This window comes from Glandiceps talaboti, chromosome 12, assembly GCF_964340395.1.
Source record: "Glandiceps talaboti chromosome 12, keGlaTala1.1, whole genome shotgun sequence".
NCBI lineage: Eukaryota > Metazoa > Hemichordata > Enteropneusta > Spengelidae > Glandiceps > Glandiceps talaboti.
This window is the reverse complement of record NC_135560.1, coordinates 5,287,736-5,308,347: the sequence shown is the minus strand read 5'-3', so window position 1 is coordinate 5,308,347 and position 20,612 is coordinate 5,287,736. Positions and strand designations below refer to the sequence as shown.

Here is a 20,612-nt window from a genome sequence, read left to right as displayed (position 1 = left end):
AAAACATTACAGGCAAAACATACTCATACAACTGCTGACATCAGACTGTGGATGAATGGAACCTGTTACAAACAGGGAAAGAGAACAACTGAATTGGATTAATAACACTTGGTACAGCATGTTGGTACAGCAGAGATTTGTATTACATGCCATGCTATGATAAGAACACTTTACATAGTATTTCAGGTTCACAAACAAATTTGAAGTTCCCCTGGCATTTCATGTACACAAAGACGCCATAAAACCATGTTGTGTAATACAAGTCTCTGTACTTCCAACATACTGAGCCAAATGTTATTAATTAATCTAAGTCGTTTGTTTATGTTCTCTATTTGTAACAGGTTCCGGTGTCTATGGTCTGATGTCAGCAGTTGTAAGTAAATACAACACTTGGTTATGATACAAGATTTACTTACTGCTATGTTTTAACGACCTCGTGAATGTATTGGATATTGTCAAACTATGGAAAATACAAACCTTTGTTTGATTTTAGGAGTTGTATTGGGGATCTATTCAGGCTAGGATATAGTAAGTCACTGAGTGGTAAACATTCTGAATGTATTCTTTTACAAGTGAACACTTCTACATTTTCTCCCTGGTTCAGTCTGTGTTTTCACCTGGGGTCATTGAGTGTCACACACTGACATAAACCTCACGTCTCTTTACATCACTGTCCAAGACATACCCATCAACAACTTTTTCAATGTGTCATCGGAAATATGTGCTCTGACAAAATTTTCTGTAAATACACATGCAAACGTTCTCACCAGAGTAACTCAAAATAGCTGCTTGTATACCCAAAGTGTTACATTCTGATTTCTGATACCAAATAAATATACAATGTGTTATTTCTTTGCTACAAAAACCTTCACATTTACTACTGGTACTGTTTTAAAAAATAATTTATGATTTATTTCTCTGAAAGAGGACAATATATCCCCTTTTATCAATGGCATTACAAAGCAAAACAATACTTCCCCCATTTATCTCTGATACTACAAAATTAAACACAACATAAAAAACTGTTGCAAACTTTGGCAGTTAAATTACACAAACTTTGTGCAGCCTGTCAACTGAAATACACATACAATTGATGTACCAGATTTCCTATGGTCCACTTTGTTCCTAAGATAATAATTTCGACATGGACAACAGACTTTTTTTCTTCTAAATTTCAAAATCAATCAAAAGTAAAATTTATCACAACAAAGGTACGACATCAAGGCATCGACTTGATCCTGACTCAGTATATAATAAGTATTACATAATGTTTACATGTAAAGACCTAGTGGCTGTAACTGGAACAATATATTCAGACCTATAAGATCTAGTCATCAAACCTTGTGAACACCCCATGAATTTACAAAATTGGTGACAAACAAGTCATCAGGCTGTTAAGTTTTCATACACACATAAAGTCAGTACCATCAATTATTAGTAAAATAGTAATATGGCTAATAAGAATGAGTGAACTGTTTTCAGTAAAGTTTGATGTATTTTTGCAATGGGCAAAAATGTAATAAGGGCATGATTTTGATAGCTTACACAAACTATACAACCAATTCCAGTAAACTAGAAACCCCATAACACAATGCCACAACATGAAGATGTAGGGAAATAATGTTTTTATGACATTCACAAAAAAATTGATAGTTTAAATCAATTTACAATATTAATCTTGAGATGTTGAAATTCTGACTAAATGTGTTGGGGCAGGTGACTACAAATTATATACACAGACTCTTGATTCCTCACTGTCCTCAAGTTGACAATACAACTTCACAGTACAAAGTTCAAAGTTCACATGGAAGTTATCTCTTTGTATGGTTATAGACTGACACAGACTGTACGGTTTCTTAGACTGCTGTTGTTTACATTCATCATCTACTATTTGTACTGATGACGAAACTATTCAGGAATTATCGTCTGTACCGATAACGTTTGAAATGAAACCATAGCTGGAATATACCATTACTGTACTGACAACGGAAACCATGGCGATGAGAGTACTCCCATTCCCTGTTGACAATCTTGAAGGCTATGTCCTACAGAGACAAAAAACACAGAAGTTGAGTGTGAGACAAAAAAAATCTCCACTAGTTGAGGATATTCAATCTTCAATTTTCTAGTATCCAAACAAGTTATTGTTAATTAATATACAAGAATACACAGAAAACATTCTGATACTAGGCTTTTCAGCCTCTAAATCAGATCGCTGTCAGCCATATACAGCACTGATTGTGTATTAATGTCTAGAGTTGATGGTTGAGAGTCAATGTCAAATTTGTATGGTAAGTTTTTCCAAAGTTTATCAAGTCGGTGCTCAAACTGGGACTGTACACTTGGTGCAGAGACCACTGACTGTGGCAAACTGTTCCACGTATTTACACTTCTGTTCACAAAGTAATACTTTCATGTGTCAAGCCTTGTATGTTCCTTGAAAAGTTTGTACTGGTGCCCTCTAGTTGTACCGACACCGAACCTAATAAAATCAGTTACACTTGAATCACATTTCTTTGATGCAATTTTATATAACTCAATCGTATCTCCCCTTAAGCGACGATAACCTATGGTAGGTAGATCAAGACATCTCAGTCTTTCCTCATAATAGGGTAAGTCTTTGAAACCCTGTAAAAGCCTTGTAGCCCGTCTCTGCACATTTTCTATAGCTTTGATATGTTGGATATGATGTGGAGCCCACACCTGGTTAGTGTACTCAAGGTGGGGTCTAACCAAAGTTTTATACAATAAACAAAAAGTCTCTTTATCAAGATGAACATATGTTCTCCTGATTAGTCTCATGATCTGATTTGCCTTATTTATTTTAGTTGACATATGATTAACAAATGCAAGTTTCTCATCAATTATAACTCCAATATCTTTTTCTTCAGAAATGTTCTTCAATATGTGTTTATCATGACCCATGGTATATACCCTTTCCTTGACATTTGACCTTCCAATTCTCATTGCCCCACACTTCCCAGGATGAAATTTCAACAGGGAATTTTCTGTCCAGTTAAACATATCATCTAAATCGTTTTGCAATTTATCACAGTCTGCCTCACAGAAAATCCCCTTGAATACCTTTGTATCATCTACAAAGATATATACTTCAGAATCAGAAACTGACCCTGGAAGTGTATTTATGTAAATTACAAAAAGGATGGAACCAAGGACTGAACCTTGGGGAACTCCACTAAGGACATTCTGCCATTCTGAATATTCCCCATTAACCACTACCCTCTGCTTTCTATCATAGAGAAAAGACTTGATCCAGCTCAAAGCCAGGTCATTTATACCATAGTACTTTAGTTTATCAATAAGTCTATTGTGAGGAACCTTGTCAAAAGCTTTTGCAAAATCACAGTATATTACATCAATGCATCCTCCCATGTCCAAAATCTCTGTCCATCTGTCCAAAACTATAAGTAATTGCAATACTGTAGATCAACCACTTATAAACCCAAATTGCTTTGTGCTAAACAAATTATTTGCTTTCATATACTCTACCAAATAATTTCTAACAATTGTTTCCCATAATTTTACATACAACAGATGTCAGACTAACTGGTCTGTAGTTCCCTGCTACTTGCTTGCAGCCCTTTTTATAAATAGCAGTTATATTGGCACATTTCCAGTCTGTGGGTAAAGTACCAGTTCTAAATGACGTTCTAAATATAATGGAGAGTGGTATACATAGTTTGTCACAAAGCTCGTGGATGTAATCCATCCGGCCCTGGTGATTTCGATATCTTTACTTTAGCTTCCCCAGAATAGCAAGTACAGCTTCTTCATGAAAGTCATATGACATTTTGTCTACTAGTTGATAAAGATAACTGTCACCAACTGCCTCTATGAATTAAAACTCTCTGTCCTCCCTATCAGACTTATTTGAATATGTTGTCCAGTTGATATTGTGGAAGTTCATATCTCCAGCTATCAGTATATCAGTGTTTTTCCCATTTGATAGGCATCTAAATAAATTATTTATGTTATCATCATTTTCCAAAGTTGAGTTTGGGCTTCTGGGCTGTACTACAAATAGCATCCGTGTTTATTTTTTCTGTGATTCGCATCAAAATATAGTTTCTCCCACTTACGCTCCAACAATTAAATTCTTTGTTTGCCGTCCTTAAATTTCCCCAAACCCTACCAGGCAGACGGGGAAAATAACAAACACAGAAAAATAACACAAAGTTAACATGTCATGTAAAATTCACTTTCCTGTGGATTCATTTTCTGTTTGTACCTAAATCTACTACACTGGTGAAAAATAAATGTAAAAATCCAAAGTTTGATTGTCTTAAACAATTATTTAGAAATATGTGTAGTAGTTCGGTCGATATTTGAATGGTCTTTCCATTTACAACAGTATGAAATACGACCTTCTGTGATTGAGCAAAATGAAATGTTTGTTTTTTCTAAATCTACTGACAACCCTACCCACACACGGACAGCAAACAAAGAACTTAATTGGTAGGCACCTTATGATGAAACATAATAATAATTAACTTATTAATGATGTTCGTAATAATAATGATGATAAATGATGTCTATTTGCGTAAAGCAAAATTGGCTTCTATGTGCATTCATAAAAAAATGAAAACTAGGGATTTGAAAGAATCAACAACTGAGTAAAATACACTACAGAGTACGATAATAGTACAAAGTTTCATGAATAAATTATTTTTATTTGACAGTCTGCAACATAACTTTTCAAGCTCATCTTAGGGAAACTTTGTGAGTGAACAACTTTGTTGAAATTACAGGTTGTGCACTTTGTGGGTACAGGTAGGAGTTTGCAGCTCCAGTTGTATCAGACATGTCACGCTATTCGTCAATCTATACATACCCATTGTGACTATGAAACACATTTGACCAATCAGCAACAAGTATACAAAACATGATTTCACTTGTGCATTGATACAAAGTCTGGGGTCAAATCTATCCAACACTTATTTTTGAAAACTCTTTAGCTAGGAACATGAAAACAATGAGGCTACTGAACAAAGATATTATTACATGGATAGTGTGTAGCATCTATGCAATGATATACTAGGTATACATGGGAAGGGACATGGTTATTGAAAAGACAGATTAGTATATAGAAAGTCAATATACAACATTTTTACACCTTTCCTAATGACTTCTGATACAATCAAATTCATTTGGATTACAAATTAACAACAGTCCCATTTATGTTACATTACAAGTGTGTGTGTGTGTGTGTGTGTGTGTGTGTGTGTGTGTGTGTGTGTGTGTGTGTTTGTATGTGTGTGTGTGTGTGTGTGTTTGTGTGTGTGTGTGTGTGTTTGTATGTGTGTGTGTGTGTGTGTGTGTTTGTATGTGTGTGTGTGTGTGTGTGTGTCTGTGTGTGTGTGTGTGTTTGTATGTGTGTGTGTGTGTGTGTGTGTGTGTGTGTGTGTGTGTTTGTATGTGTATGTGTGTATCTGGGTATGTCTGTGTATGTCTGTGTCTGTGAGTATGTGCATATGTGTGAGAGAGTGTGTGTGTATCTGGGTATGTCTGTGTATGCCTGTGTCTGTGTGTATGTGCATGTGTGTGTGTGTGTGTGTGTGTGTGTGTGCATGTGTGTATGTGCATGTGTGCATGTGTGTGTGTGTGTGTGCATGTGTGTGTGTGTGTGTGCATGTGTGTATGTGCATGTGTATCTGCGGTTTGTTTATCAAGGTTTGAACACAAGTCGTTGCATAAATTGTTAGCTTGTGTGGTATTATTTACTTTCTATATCAACTTTACCTAATGCAGTTACTAAGGTTTAAATGAATGATAACACACGCAGGACACACAGACAATGCAGGACACACAGACAATGCAGGACACATAGACAATGCAAGACACACAGGCAGACAGACAGAAACAAAGATTGTGGCACAAATAACATAAGAGGCACAAACAAGACAGATGACAATGACAGAATAGATGGCCTACCTCATATGGTGGTCCAGCATGAAACTTCAAAAAACCAAAGTCTGTTTTATCATCACATGGTGTTAATGTATACTCTGGAGTTCTCCTTTTGTCAATCAAATCAGGATAGAAAATCTAGTAAAATGAATAAAAACACTGTAATGTTAACATCCAGACACTGTAATCTTAGCAGTATTCAGACACTGTAATGTTAGCATCCAGACACTGTAATGTCGGCATCCAGACACTGTAACGTTAGCAACCAGATACTGTGATGTTAGTAACCAGACATAGCATTCAGACACTGTAATGTTAGTAACCAGACACTCTAATGTTAGCATCCAAACACTGTAATTTTAGCATCCAGACACTGTAATGTTAGCATCCAGACAGTCATGTTAGCATCCAGACACTAATGTTAGCAACCACACACTGTAATGTTAGCAACCAGACATACCATCAAGACACTCTAATGTTAGCATCCAGACACTGTAATTTTAGCATCCAGACACTGTAATTTTAGCATCCAGACACTGTAATTTTAGCATCCAAACATTGTAATGTTAGCATTTAAATGTTGAATGTTGACATAATAGTATTAGCATTACCATACCAGAGTGATAAGTTACACACAAAACAATACAACATTGGTATAGACACTGTGGTATGCTATTGTACTGTGGTACGCTGCGTACCCTGGAGTTCATACAATGGTATATTATAATGTATATAATTGTTGCACTGTTTTCATTGTAATACATAACTCTGGTATAAACTGCAGGGCACACAACATACCACAGTACAATAGCAGTACCCATTGTCACCACACAATACACCAGACTATTATATACAATGGGCTTATACAACATTACCTAAACTACATGACTTGTGTACACATGAATTACTAGTGATAGTATACTTACATTGAATTTATACCCCTGTACTATCTTGGGTGGTGGATTGTCCATGTCATAATGGGTCTGGTTGTATTTATTCCATTCAAAGCCCTAAAATAGAGTTTATATAGAAATCAGTGTTGTGGTTACACTTCAAGCACTGTATACAAATCAGTATTGTGGTTACACTTCAAGCACTGTCTACAAATCAGTATTATGGTTACACTTCAAGCACTGTATAGAAATCAGTATTGTGGTTACACTTCAAGCACTGTATACAAATCAGTGTTGTGGTTACACTTCAAGCACTGTATAGAAATCAGTATTGTGGTTACACTTCAAGCACTGTATAGAAATCAGTATTGTGGTTACACTTCAAGCACTGTATACAAATCAGTGTTGTGGTTACACTTCAAGCACTGTATACAAATCAGTATTGTGGTTACACTTCAAGCACTGTATAGAAATCAGTATTGTGGTTACACTTCAAGCACTGTATAGAAATCAGTATTGTGGTTACACTTCAAGCACTGTCTACAAATCAGTATTGTGGTTACACTTCAAGCACTGTATAGAAATCAGTATTGTGGTTACACTTCAAGCACTGTATACAAATCAGTATTGTGGTTACACTTCAAGCACTGTATACAAATCAGTGTTGTGGTTACACTTCAAGCACTGTCTACAAATCAGTATTGTGGTAACACTTCAAGCACTGTCTACAAATCAGTGTTGTGGTAACACTTCAAGCACTGTCTACAAATCAGTGTTGTGGTTACACTTCAAGCACTGTATACAAATCAGTATTGTGGTTACACTTCAAGCACTGTATACAAATCAGTGTTGTGGTTACACTTCAAGCACTGTATACAAATCAGTGTTGTGGTTACACTTCAAGCACTGTCTACAAATCAGTATTGTGGTTACACTTCAAGCACTGTCTACAAATCAGTATTATGGTTACACTTCAAGCACTGTCTACAAATCAGTATTGTGGTTACACTTCAAGCACTGTATAGAAATCAGTATTGTGGTAACACTTCAAGCACTGTCTACAAATCAGTATTATGGTTACACTTCAAGCACTGTCTACAAATCAGTATTATGGTTACACTTCAAGCACTGTCTACAAATCAGTATTGTGGTTACACTTCAAGCACTGTCTACAAATCAGTATTATGGTTACACTTCAAGCACTGTCTACAAATCAGTATTGTGGTTACACTTCAAGCACTGTATAGAAATCAGTATTGTGGTAACACTTCAAGCACTGTCTACAAATCAGTATTATGGTTACACTTCAAGCACTGTCTACAAATCAGTATTATGGTTACACTTCAAGCACTGTCTACAAATCAGTATTGTGGTAACACTTCAAGCACTGTATATAAATCAGTATTGTGGTAACACTTCAAGCACTGTCTACAAATCAGTTTTGTGATTACACTTCAAGCACTGTCTGAAGGATAGGATCAGGTAATAACTTAAGTTTGTAGAATAGCTACTGGCTAAAGTGAGATAAAATGAGATCGAGAAATCAAGAAATTGAGATTGAGAGATCGAGAAGGAGAAAGTTTGAGAATGGTACACTCTGAGGTGTTCACATCAAACAGCTTTACTTCAAACGGTATAATTCTTTTAATGGAGTTCAAGTTCAAGGGCAAATCCATTTAGTAAAATTGTCGCTTTACCACAGTGTATCTTTGGAATTCCAAAAACGAAATTCTGAAACCTCTATATTTCTGCTTAGACTGTAAGATATGTCATGTCGTTTCTCCCCTTACTGGCTGGCTTCATCTTGTGGGAGGGTGCCCCACCACAGCGTACCTCACAGACTTGTTAAAACCCAGCTATTTTCCAATTCCCTATTCATCTTGATATTTTCATGACAAGTCACTTTATTTGTATGTTGTACATCTATTTCAGAGGTTGGTGACATGAATAAAGACAATAAAGTTTCATCTACTTACTGTATGGACCCTGTTGAAATATCTGGGCTTACGAGGGCGGTATTTATCAGACCACAGATACAACTTGTCTGACGGCACTTCCACAGCAAAGGTGGCTTCATCACGACCCATTCCTTCACGAGCTTTCTTCTCAAACTCCGCCTCTGCAGAATCCTGTGGGATAAATAATTTATACATAACTAGTATTAAATTTGGTAAAAAAGGAGAACAGTGGACTGACTGCACAATAGATACTAGTCTGATTGTGTCTGAGTTAATTAATTGTTACTTTTCAATATGTGTTTTTTCTCTTGACAGGTTTATCTTCCCGTTTTGCACTAATTTGCACTGATATAAAAAAAACAATAAGAACACTCTACTACATTGTGCTATAATGGTATAAACACAATTTCATTGAAAAACTACAAAATGTCATTTAATCATGTGCCCTCTAATGATAGCCTAATTTTGTTGTTGTGAGGCAAATTGACATTTCTTGTGAGTCACCACATAGTAAGTGTTCGGGGAACACCAAATTTTGGTGCATCAGTAGAAATTGTGTGTGTCAGTGCCATGTCAAATTGGCTTAGTGGGCATACTGGTTACCACATAGTAAGAGATAGGGGAACACCAAATTTGGTGCGTCACTAGAAATTGTGTGCATCAGTGGAACGTCTAATTGTCTTAGAAGACATACTGTTACACAAAAAATGCCAAGTAAAGAATAGTTTGATTTAAAACCTATGTAATCGTGATGGCAACTTTATTAGTAGAGCAGTTTTACCTTAGCTGTTCCTGTACCAAGTACTTGTTGTCTGGCATGTTGCAGTCGTATGTCGTCCTCCTCAGCATCAAATAACAAAGTGTCCGGTGGTAGGTCCTTACCACTTGCTAACATTGGACTATATTTACCCAGGTTGTAATCATCATAACTTTGACTTAGTAAATCTTGTTCTGATATTACTGACTCTCCTCTGTAAGACAAAATAATACTTTGTTTTAACTATCAAGTCAATTTTGACAAGAAAAAAGTGACATATTCTACAGTTCTCATAACTTTTAGGCACATTTATTTTAGTCTAGAAATATACCCATAATTCTTGTTTATATGTATTACAAAACAACACTGGTTTGAAATACTTATTTCAGTGTACTTAACTGTCATTTCTGAATAACACATTTGGTACGGAATATGTCAACAGTTACCATGGAAATCATGTATTGAGGAAGTCACTTTAAATGTGTCTCAAAAATGTAATATTTTCAATCTGTTCTTGTCACTATACTTCAATCATATTGTCAACTGTGGAGTGATGTCACATTCAGATAGCTCCCTCTATGTTCATACCGGGTCAGTGCTACTGTGGAGTGATATCACATTCAGATAGCTCCCTCTATGTTCATACAGGGTCAGTGCTACTGTGGAGTGAGGTCACATTCAGATAGCTCCCTCTATGTTAATACAGGGCCAGTGCTACTATGGAGTGAGGACACATTCAGACAGCCACCTCTATGTTCATACAGGGCCAGTGCTACAGTGGAGTGAGGTCACATTCAGATAACTCCCTCTATGTTCGTACAGGGCCAGTGCTACTGTGGAGTGAGGTCACATTTAGGTGGCTCCCTAAAACTATGTACAGAGCCATCATGACTGTGATCATTTATGCTCACAGGTGCATGTGGAATATTCCCCTTCTAATTTACTATGTACATGAATTACAATACAATACATTGATGTATTGTTTGACTGTAAGACGACAAATAATACCAGATTAAAATTTATTCCATGCAAATTACAAATCATGCATAAAGTGGCATTTTAGTAAATTATCAAATCTTCTCCAAGAAAGATAAAATCTCTTACTCTTTTTGTTCATCTTTCTCATCCTCCTCTTTTGAAGTACTTGGTTTAGGTTCTTCCTCCTCCTCATCATCTGGTATCTGTATTTCACCGCTATCTTTCTCTGCAAGTCTTTTTTGTATCTCATCAGTCATAGCAGATGGAAACAAAGGTTCCTGTACAACTCCTTGCTGTAAATAATAATTAAATAATAATCAATCAATCAATCAATCAATCAATCAATCAATGAAATGAATTTGTATAACGCAATATGACGTAATGTTCTATAGTGCTGAGCAGGAGCAATAGTAGATCATTGTAAAACGTTAGAAAGCTCTCACAAATAGATGTGTCTTGATGTCCTTCTTGAATTTATCAACAGTTGGTGAAGATTGAAGTTCAAGTGGTATACTGTTCCATAAGACTGGCACTGCTCGCGAGAACGCACATTCACCATATGACTTTGTATTGCAACGAGGTACATGAAGTAAACTTTTGTTGTTTGAGTGAAGTGAACGAGTTGTGGGTTTACTACTACTACTACTACTACTACTACTACTACTAAATAATTATAATATCTGCCACAAAGATCTAGAAAGTGTTGACACAACTGTACACTTGTTATCACACCTTGCACAGACAATGGCCCTTTAACTTTCTAAAATCCCTGGAGAGTGTACAATCTCTACAGATAGTGAGGTGTAGAGGATTACAGTTGTCCTTCATCCTACCAGGTCCCCATTTATACACTTTGGTTGACTGGACACCATGGCGGTTCAAATCTTGCCCAAAGACATTAGCCAGCCATTCAGAAACAAACGACAGCAGTGGGTGGATTGATCGGTACTCAGTACTATTTCTGTTCAGTTCAGTTTTGATAAAAATCAACACATTGCTACAAACTGAAATCTAGAATGTAAATTCTTACCTGTTGTCTGAGTCTGAACAGTTTATTTTTTAGTCTTTCTTGATGTCGTTCACGTAACCTAGCCCTAGCCATATGAGCCTTCAATTGTTGTAGTAGTGATTCCCAATAACCAATGTCTACACTACTACCACTCTTAATCTTCTTCATAATTTGGTCTCGGAGGGCAAGCAGTTGGTTGTACTGAAAGATAAAAAAAAAAGGTCAAATTTCTAAATGATGATGAAGTCACAAGTTCCTCAGCTATAAATTTATTGTAGCAAGAATGTGCCTGTGGATCAATTTATCTGAAATCAACGTAGCCCAAAAACTCTGCCAAATGAAAATTTGCTCCTGCTCCATTTTGAAATCATCACAGAAATTTGGTTTTTCATCATCTTGTTTCCATGGAAACTATAAATATATTATTTTAACATAGCATTGACACTGCATTTGTTGGATATTTGGATGAATTTTTGATATCTCCACTCAAAACCTTTAATTTCACTTCAATATTGTAGTGTTTTTGAAATAGATTTATTGACTGTGAAATTTTAGTACATGTATCATTTGATGTTTTCCACTGACAAAAATAGCATATTAATGGACTACATTCACAATCTGTGACTGAGAATGACTTCTGTGTCACCTCACATCTTGTTTGACCAAGGATGACCTCTGTGTGACATCACATTTCTGTTTGACCAAGGATGACCTCTGTATGACCTCACATCTCTGTTTGACCAAGGATGACCTCTGTATGACATCACATCTCTGTTTGACCAAGGATGACCTTTGTGTGACCTATGTCATATATTTGAGCCAAGATTACTACACCTGTGTTCTACGTCCAAGTATTTTTGTGGTTAATTGACGTAACTCCCAACCAACAATATATACTTACAGTTTTGCCTTTAAATATCCCAGCTACTTCATAACTGACTGATGCATTGATGCCTTCACGTCTTTCAACTCCATCTGAGAAGAGAAAAAAAAAAAAATGTTTGACGAGACCACTACAAATAGTTTCAAAGATAGGAAATAGAAAGTCTGAGACTTAGAAACTACAACAATTTACAAGCCAAGTATTTTCAAAGAAACTGTACCAGTTTTTATTTCTTGAAGCTACCATAGAGGGCGCCATGTGTATACCCTTGGAAGTAGACATAGAGGGTTTCTTATTCTCACCCTTGGAAGAGGCTGCAATGGGCTTCCTATCTACATCATTCAATACAAATATAAAGGTCCTTTATCTTACAGGAAAACACAAGTGAGTTTGATTTCATCTTAGCTACACTTCTTATATGTAGGAATCACAGGAAAGTCATTCTGCCAACCCTGCACCATGAGGCCACACAATAGTTATGACAATTGATTAAATCTGGCTTAGGAGAGGCATGATGTACATTGAAGCAGAGCATCATGGAAAGTAAACAAAGTTAGGTGCTTCACAGCTCTCGAACTTACAGAATGACGACATAGAGGGTTTCAGTCCTCACCCTTGAAAGAGGCTGGTAACAGAGTCCCCTATTTTTACAACCAAGCACAGCTACCATACTGGACACATTTTCTGCATACTTGCATTGTACCAATATATCGCTTTTTATTTAAAATCCTTGCGAAAGCAGCCATTGTACCCTTTCAAATTCTATAAGTACATTAAGTATTTAAATACAAATCAACAAACCTGCTGTCTTGGGTTCAATTTTCTTCAACTTGACCAATTCGTCTTCTGTGATAACTGTCATGTCTTTCCAGAAATCCACATTCTTTCCTTGTTCCAGTTCAATGTAAACCTTAATATCCTCCAGTAAGTCTTCTAAGTCAGTAATAGCCAATCCATTCAGTACTTTGTATGGTTCATGCATCTCAACGGCCAAGTCATCTTCCTCCTCAGCACTGATATACTGGGCAAGTAAATCAATTGGTTTGGCTGAAGTAAGGGAAAATGGCAAATATTAATTATTGGTACACCAGATCTGTTGATTCCATCTATTCCATCACTGGAAAATGCACCCAAGGACCAGTTGTTTAAAAATCAACGTTGATATGATTGAACTACCCACAAATTTACATATTACATGTAATTAAAACTTGGTTGAAGTAGCCATAAGGATGAGGTTTGGTTATTTATTTTGGATTTTTAATTTATAAATCAATTTTATTTATGTTAAGTGTCAAACAATACTGACCAAGTTCATGTTTGTATAACTCAATGAATTACAAAAGGCTGATAAATGTGTAATATGTTTGTTATTGTACGTACAATAACAAAGTTGGTTTTTTTTACACATATTTAGCTTTTGCCAATATATTGAGTTACAAACACAGACTTGGTCAATGTTGTTTCACATTCATTTTCCAAATAGGATGCCATGATAAAATTGTTTTATAAATTCAAATCCAAAATAAATACCAAATCCTCATCCCCTATGGTCACTTTAATGAATTCTGAAGTAAACATGATGTAAATATATGAATACAAACCTCTGCCATCTTGTATTCTTATCTTGGATCTCATCTTGGCTTGGTGGAGATGAAACTAAGAAAAAACACACAACAATAAAAGTTGGTCAACATATATTTTTAGTGTGTGTGTCATATCTGTTTTGTATGTATATTATAACATTTGTGTGAATAACAAGATTGCTTAACTTGCTTGATGTCCTAAGAAAATCCAGGTAAAAGTTGAGCTGAACTACAACTACATTTTAAAAAAAATACTTAGTAATGAATTTCTTCTCACTGAGTCAAAAAATTTCAAAATTAAAGGTCTGATAAAATTGAAAGAATTCTACATAAAATATAGAGACTGACATCATACTTCAACAAGTGATTGTGCATGTAATATAAACAGAATCATAACTTTTACATTTTTTTGCATAAGTTACAATTTTATAGTTTAAAATCAAAGAGAAATTTCACAAATCTTGGGATTGTTAAGAAATTGCACACTAGCGTTACACAATCTTTGACCAAAGTATGAAAAATAAATATATTTTAGCTTCTATACCAAATTTTCAATGAACCAAAAAACAAAAAATATCAGACATACACTGTCTTCTTCTTTTTCCCATTCTTTGAACTGTTCTGATTCTTTTTCTCTCTGTAAATATTCCAACTCCTTTTCTCTCTCCTCTTTTTCTCTTTCCCTTTCCAATCTTCTCTGTTTGACTTTCTGTAACTCCAGCTGTGGGTAACAAACGTAAACAACACCACATTAGCACCGCAGGAGGATGGGGTGTATTAGCATCATGACGTTGGGCTTGTAGGACATTGTGTTCATATCATAGAAGTGTTGCAGTGTGGGTAATTACGATATCATGCATTCATACAAACAAACATTTACATAGGTATTGAAAGTGGCCCATATGGATGATGATTGGGCATTTATTTGTCAAGATAAGGCAAAAAATTATTAATGTTTAGGGGTGAAGACTTTTGGTATATAATAGATGAAGTTAAGATAACTGTGTAAGACACAAACATCATGTTTGAATATAACATTATATAGGTTTGTACTTACTCTGTTTTCTATTTGTTTCTGTCGACTTTTTCTCTTTAATTCTTCTTTGTCGATGTGTGATAATCCCATCTTCTGATTTTTCTACAAAAGACACATGGACGTACATGAAATTGATGGTTTTACAGTTAGGGTATAGTGGGTATTTATAAATAACCACTCATGTATGAATTCAAATAAAACACAGCTTCATACACTATGATAGAATATTTATGACTGATTAGACCAAATCTGGTAAAATGAACACTGTTGTATGCATTTAATGATTATTTGTTTTGGGAAACCAGTAAGAATACAGTAACTTAAGTGGTTTTACACATTTACTATCCTTAATTATTATCATGGCATATGTAGGGACACACAAAGGCACAGACATGTATATGTACAACACACAGGTATATACACATACACTACAGTCAGTCAGTCAGACAGACAGACAGACAGACATAGACACACACCAGTATAGAGTAACACATACCAGAATAGCGAGAGAGAGAGAGAGAGAGACACACACACACACACACACACACACACACACACACACACACACACACACATATTCATGTACATGTAATCCATGTTCCAGCCATTCTGTCTGTCATAATGACATATAAACATTTGAAACATGTACACATGTCTCCATAAGACTCCTTAATTCAGTTCTATGTTACTTACTACTCAATGTGATACACTAACTTGATATTATCATTTGACAAACTATTCAATACTTGATAACATTTTATTCTTACCTTATCCCAAACAAACGTCTCCAGTAAGTTTGGATCACCAAATGGATTATCAGCATTGGTGTAACCCTAGGAAAGAAACAACAAACCATCAATGCAATGGAGTATTTAAGGTAATAATACTACATACTTAGAAATAGACAATACATCAAGCTGATACACAGTCACCATCCAATTATAAATAAACCTACCATCATTTCCCGATCCCATCCCATTCTCTCCTTCCTTTTCCTCTCCTTGGCTGCTTTCTTTGCCAATCTTCTGGCTCGTTTCTCTTCCGGTGTTTCCAGAGACTTCATTGTTTCTTTATCCTTGCTGTTAACAGTAGAAAACTTTAAATGAACACAACGTAATGATACACAATTTCAAATGCTTGTAAACAATCTTGATGGATCTAACTACCAGCCACTGTTTGCCTGAATTTTGCTGACTTCTGAAATTTTGTCAGTGTCGGATTTGGGTCCCTATGATTTGATTGATGTACATTATAAAAACAACCTGAGATTCTTCAAACATTACACTTGAAAAAACATTTCCTTCAGTTTCAAATAATATTTATGGTCAAAAACTAGTATTTCTACATTATACTTACAAAACACACCAACAAACTTTCTACTGATTTTACACTTTCACCCTAGGACTTCCCATTAGCATATGACCTTAGAGATTATATTTGTATTTTCTTGTTATCTATTTACTTCATTGGTTTTGATTTACTTGTCCTCATGTGTGTGTGTGTGTGTGTGTGTGTGTGTGTGTGTGTGTGTGTGTGTGTGTGTGCGTGTGTGTGTGTGTGTGTGTGTGTGTGTGTGTGCGTGTGTGTGTGTGTGTGCGTGTTTGTGTGTGTGTGTGTCTGTCTGTCTGTCTGTCTGTCTGTATGTATGTATGTATGTATGTATGTGTGTTTGTTTTGTGTGTGTGCATGTTTGTGCATCTGTGTGTGCGTCTGTGTCTGTCTGTGTGTGAGTGTGTGTTTCTGCATGTGTGTCTGTCTGTGTGTGTGTGTGAGTGAGTGTGTGTGTGTGTGTTTATGGGTCTGTGTGTGTGTCTGTCTGTCTGTCTGTGTGTTTGTGTGTCTGTGTATGTGTCTGTATGGGAGTGAGTGTATGTATGTGTGTGTGTTGAATGATGAAAAAAATGTCAATGAAGTGTTTAGAATATACAATTGTGTATGGAGTTGTAGATTACATTTAACACAATATAATGTTATAACATAAGATTCTTACATTTTCTCTGCTTTTGTTTTTCCTCTCTTCTCGCGAAGTTTCCGTTTCTCAGCTTTTCTTTTTTTCTGACGTTTTTCGTTTTCTTTCCGATCAAGTTTTTCATCCCTGTCTGAGTCCGAAGAAGTGTCGTCAGATGATTCTGATGAGGAAGATGATTCCTCACTACTGTACTTGTCTTTATTTTTACTGTGTTTAGGTGAGTCCAACATTCTGTGTTTATGCCCCCTTAACTTATGTTCCCTCCAGTCTGGAGACCTGTCTCTCTCCCTCCAGTCTGGAGAGCTGTCTCTCTCCCTCCAGTCTGGAGAGCTGTCTCTCTCCCTCCAGTCTGGAGAGCTGTCTCTCTCCCTCCTGTCTGGAGACCTGTCTCTCTTCCTCCTGTCTGGAGACTTGTCTCTCTCCCTCCTATCTGGAGACCTGTCTCTTTCCCTCCTGTCTGGAGACCTGTCTCTCTTCCTACTGTCTGGAGACCTGTCTCTCTTCCTCCTGTCTGGAGACCTGTCTCTCTCCCTCCTATCTGGAGACCTGTCTCTTTCCCTCCTATCTGGAGACCTGTCTCTCTTCCTCCGGTCTGGAGACCTGTCTCTCTCCCTCCTATCTGGAGACCTGTCTCTCTCCCTCCTGTCTGGAGACCTGTCTCTCTTCCATCTGTCTGGAGGCCTGTCTCTCTCCCTCCTATCTGGAGACCTGTCTCTCTCCCTCCTGTCTGGAGACCTGTCTCTCTTCCATCTGTGTGGAGACCTGTCTCTCTCCCTCCTGTCTGGAGACCTGTCTCTCTTCCATCTGTCTGGAGACCTGTCTCTCTTCCTACTGTCTGGAGACCTGTCTCTCATCCTCCTTGGAGACCTGTCTCTTTTCCTCCTGTCTGGAGACCTGTCACGATGACTCTCATTTTGTTGTTTCCTATTTTCAGTTTTATATACTTGTGATCTAAATTGTTTTTGTTCTTTATCATATCTTCTTTCCAGAGACCTTGACCTTGACCTTGTCTTGAACTTGTCATATCTTTCTGAGGAAGTTGATCTTGACCATGACCTATAGCTTTCTGATGACTGTGACCTCGATTGATGCCCGTGTTGTCTTATCTCTGGTGATCTTGACCTTGACCGATGTCTCTCATACCTTTGTGATGATCTTGACCGTGACCTGTAGCTCTTCTCTGATGAGCTTGACCTTGATCGTGACACATATCTCCTCCCAGGTGATCTTGACCTTGACTGATGTCTGTCATCTTTTTGCCTTGATTTGTACTTTTCTCTTGACCTAGATCTGCAAAACATAATTGTTTACAAATTAAAGGACTGTCAACACTTGTTGAATCTGTAACTCCTTATCATGTTATTACACTATTCTGTATTTATAGTTTTTAGTTGGGTAAATAAATGACTAAAATACATCACCGAGAGTATCCTTATTATCACTCTCCTTACAACTGTAGGATAATACAGTGGGTATTAAAGGAAAGGGATTAGGAGAGAGAGCCCACAATGGCTGATCTTTCAGTTTTAGCCAGAGTACATACACTGTAGATGTATTTCAGCTGTACAGTGCTGTAAAGAGGTCTGCAGTTTACAACATTGGTTTTAGTCTAAACAAAAGACTGCAAGACGTTCAAATAAAACTAATTTGATAGTATTATCGTAAACTTGAGATGTCAATAAATAGCTTGGACATGACAGTGCTACTGGTTTTAATATAAATCATATCACTTGCTAGATGCAAAGAACTATTGATTTCATTCAAACTCTAGTCTAGAAATACACTGTATACCTGTAAAAATATGTTGACCTTGCCTGAAAAAAACTTGACTTTTTTGGACTGATTTGTTATCGTGGATGACAACAGCAACAAGTAATCAGAAGCCTGTCATGTTTATGACAACCTAGTACACTGTGTGTGCCATTCATGCTACTTGTTGGGATCTGACTTTTAAGTTTTACCATAGACTGTCTTGTTTTTACTTACGATAATCACACTTTCTCAAATCCCTGCCAGGGGACCATACATTATATAATCTCTACTACCACTAAGTACATAGGATTGACTCCTGGACATAACAATCACTGTCTAAACCATGTCCCTATTTATTCAGCTATTAAAATAGACTCTGCCCTTGCTGTTCATATCATATCATATCTTGCCCACAGACTTCAGCAAATCAGAAACAATTTGATGTCAACAATGAGGGTCAAACCAGCAATGTGTTGCAAGATTCATTATGAACCAGCCCCTCTAATCATAGGACCATTCACAGTCCCTCTATAGAGTCAGTGATAGACAAACTGTAGACTATCATAACTCCATTTTGACTTGCATGGTCTGTACAGTCATGGTGGTCAATTGGACCTTTATGCAGTTAGAATGGCTTCCTTGGAATCTGCTAGTTGCTGGTTTGAGCCTTGCTACAGTCATTCATTTTGAATAACTAAAGTCCTAGGGTAAGATTTGAACCATTGATTGTGCCCTAGTCAGCACAGCTGTATAATTGGGGACTTGGTAGGATAGAAGTCGTTATGTGAATGCTTTAATCATAGATACATGTACAATAGTGTACATTTTTGGTATCTGATAGGAGAGAGGTTGCAATGTGAATACTTTAATCATATGTGCTTTCAGAGGCTGCAATGGATTGTATGTTCCCTAGGTAATTCAGGAAATATAATGTTGTGCTTATATGGGTCCATACCAGGGGGTAATAATGGTAAAGTTCCAAACTTGAGCTCAGCACAGTGTGGGACTTACATTTGTAAAGTGATATATAAAAACTAACTGATGATAATCATTATACATCATTCTTTTGATTGATTGATCATTATTCATTTAAATTTACATTTACAAGATGTTCAGGAACGAACTTGGAGGTAGGAAGGACTGTGTTTCTACCTCCATGTTCTGGACAAGTTGATTGACTAACATCTGTGTACATTCTTTATCTGATCACCAAAATATAATGATTCACAATCCTTCAGCTGTTTCCTGTACAGGTTTCTTGACAATATTAAGGATATCTCTGCCAACTCAAGCACTGTTTGCAGATAGTGCAATATGGGATTCATAACATGAATGGTGGATGTGTACATGCATGCATGCTTACTTCCACTCCAGGCTCCAAGGTTTGTATTTAGGTAGGTCTGTAAGCAATGCAAAACTACAATCTCATCTCTGAACTCAAGTTGCCTAGTGAATATCGTGGTGGACTAATCAAATTAGCTACTAGTATATTAGGGGTTCACTCAATTTAATGGGAAGTTGTAGTTTTGAAAAGTCACGTCGTTGAAATGTACAGAAAACTAAACAGTGCATATACATACCTTTGCCTTCTTGATCGCTTCTCTCTATCATAGTCTCTCTCTTCCTTAATTCTAATACTATCTTGGTATCTGTTTCTGTCAAACGTGCGTACACTCATTGTTTTGGCTTACGTGAAATAAGAGAACACTTTCTTTGCCAAGACGTCAACAGTACGTTTTGATTCAGTTTGGTGCAGTGCACTTAAAAAATAATTATGAGCATGCGCAGAAAGCAGAGCGCCCTCACGCGGTTCATGACTTGTAAACTTTAAACCCGTTCATTCTAATAATATTATATTAATATTAA

At 36.6% G+C, this 20,612-nt stretch overlaps 1 protein-coding gene across 1 annotated transcript; it reads right to left on the bottom strand.

Annotated features, from left to right (window-relative positions):
- Positions 1–946: 946 nt before the first annotated feature.
- On the bottom strand, positions 947–20,474 carry LOC144443639 (splicing factor Cactin-like). Its single transcript, XM_078133181.1, has 16 exons — positions 20,327–20,474; positions 17,016–18,284; positions 15,981–16,104; positions 15,793–15,858; positions 15,047–15,127; positions 14,576–14,710; positions 14,008–14,062; positions 13,208–13,453; positions 12,425–12,498; positions 11,545–11,724; positions 10,641–10,807; positions 9,561–9,750; positions 8,798–8,950; positions 6,855–6,938; positions 5,953–6,066; positions 947–2,045 (listed from the first exon to the last, which is right to left on the bottom strand). The coding sequence occupies exons 1-16, from the start codon at positions 20,422–20,424 to the stop codon at positions 1,920–1,922; spliced, it is 3,162 nt and encodes a 1,053-aa protein (XP_077989307.1). The 5' UTR covers positions 20,425–20,474; the 3' UTR covers positions 947–1,919.
- Positions 20,475–20,612: the final 138 nt, after the last annotated feature.